General features: G+C 70.7%; 1 protein-coding gene across 1 annotated transcript in view; it reads right to left on the reverse strand.

The window, feature by feature from the left end:
- Nucleotides 1-516: 516 nt before the first annotated feature.
- Nucleotides 517-1170, reverse strand: part of LOC104570208 (cytoplasmic phosphatidylinositol transfer protein 1) — a 7141-nt gene continuing 6487 nt past the window's right edge. Inside the window, exon 9 of the mRNA XM_088523251.1 lies at nt 517-792. Coding sequence (XP_088379377.1) covers nt 527-792 — 266 coding nt within the window. The 3' untranslated portion in view covers nt 517-526. The remainder of the gene's footprint in view (nt 793-1170) is intronic.

The raw sequence follows: 1170 nt of genomic DNA on the forward strand, positions 1-1170 counted from the left end.
GTGGCTCTCCCAGGCACCAGGGCTGAGCCCGAGGTGACACAAGCCCTGTGACACAAGGTGTACCTGGGCACTGGACACCACCTTGCCCAAGCAACGTCGCTGGGTACCCCTGCATGCACCCAGCCAGCACCCTGTGCTGAACACTCCCTCCTCCACAGAGCCAAATAAACCAGCTCCAGCCACCCCGTCTTCAGCTTTATTTCTGAAAAGGCCGTTGTTTTTCCAAAGAAAACGGGGCCCGGAGCTGCCCCAGGCCCTGCCGCAGCCACGGCCTCTGACGGGGCGCCGAGGGGGAGCAGAGCCCATTGCCGGGCCGGCCCGCACGTGCCTGCCGTGCCTGCCGCCGGCAGCCGGCCCTGGCGCCGAACGCGCCTCGCGGGGCACCGGGCAAGCAAGACTCTCCGAGCGGCCCCGCGTGCCACAGCCCCACTGCAACCGCCTCTGCTCGGCCAGGTCCCGCCAAAGCGGGCCGGCACGGGAGGCCGGGCCGAAGGAGCAGGATGCGACCCCGGGGGCGGCGCAGGCCTCACTCGGCGCCAGCGCGTTCCCGCAGCGCGGGCAGTGTCAGCGTCTCCGGTGCCGACTTCTTGCGGGGCCGGCTCTTGGGGGCGGCGAGGAAGTCGGGGGCGTCGTCGGTGAGCGGGGTGGAGGGGGCACTGGCGGGGGCTGAGCGCGGCGCCGCCGGCGGCCCCGCCTCGCTCACCGAGATGGTGGGTGCCACCAGGCCCACGAGCTCGTTGGTGGCCTCCTGCGTCTCCCGCTCGTAGCGCCGCACCTCCTCCATGGTCATGCCTGCTGGGGCGCACGTGGCGTTGGTGGCTGGCAGCGGCCACCAGCCCCATTGCACCCGCCACCAGCCGCTTCGCACAGTGAGGGGGCAGCTGTGCCTGGTGGGAGCGGGACCCTGCCAGCCCCATGAGGAGCAGGCAGCTCCCTGCACATCCCTGCCGCAGCCCCGGCAGCCCTTCCTCCGGCAGCCGCCCTCCGGCCAGCGAGCAGCGGGAAAGGGAAGGCAGGAGCCTGAGGCAGCGGACATGCGAGCGGGGTACAAGGCAGGAGCCATGCATGGGGTGGGAGCTGGTGTGGGGACAGAGCTGTGCACTTGACGGGAGCCCTGCATGGGAATGGGAGCGGTGCATGGGGAGGGATCCATGCAAGGACATTGAACCA

This window comes from Tinamus guttatus, unplaced genomic scaffold, assembly GCF_059628265.1.
Source record: "Tinamus guttatus ecotype Peru unplaced genomic scaffold, ASM5962826v1 Tinamus_guttatus_pri_ptg000172l, whole genome shotgun sequence".
In the NCBI taxonomy this organism is placed as follows: domain Eukaryota; kingdom Metazoa; phylum Chordata; class Aves; order Tinamiformes; family Tinamidae; genus Tinamus; species Tinamus guttatus.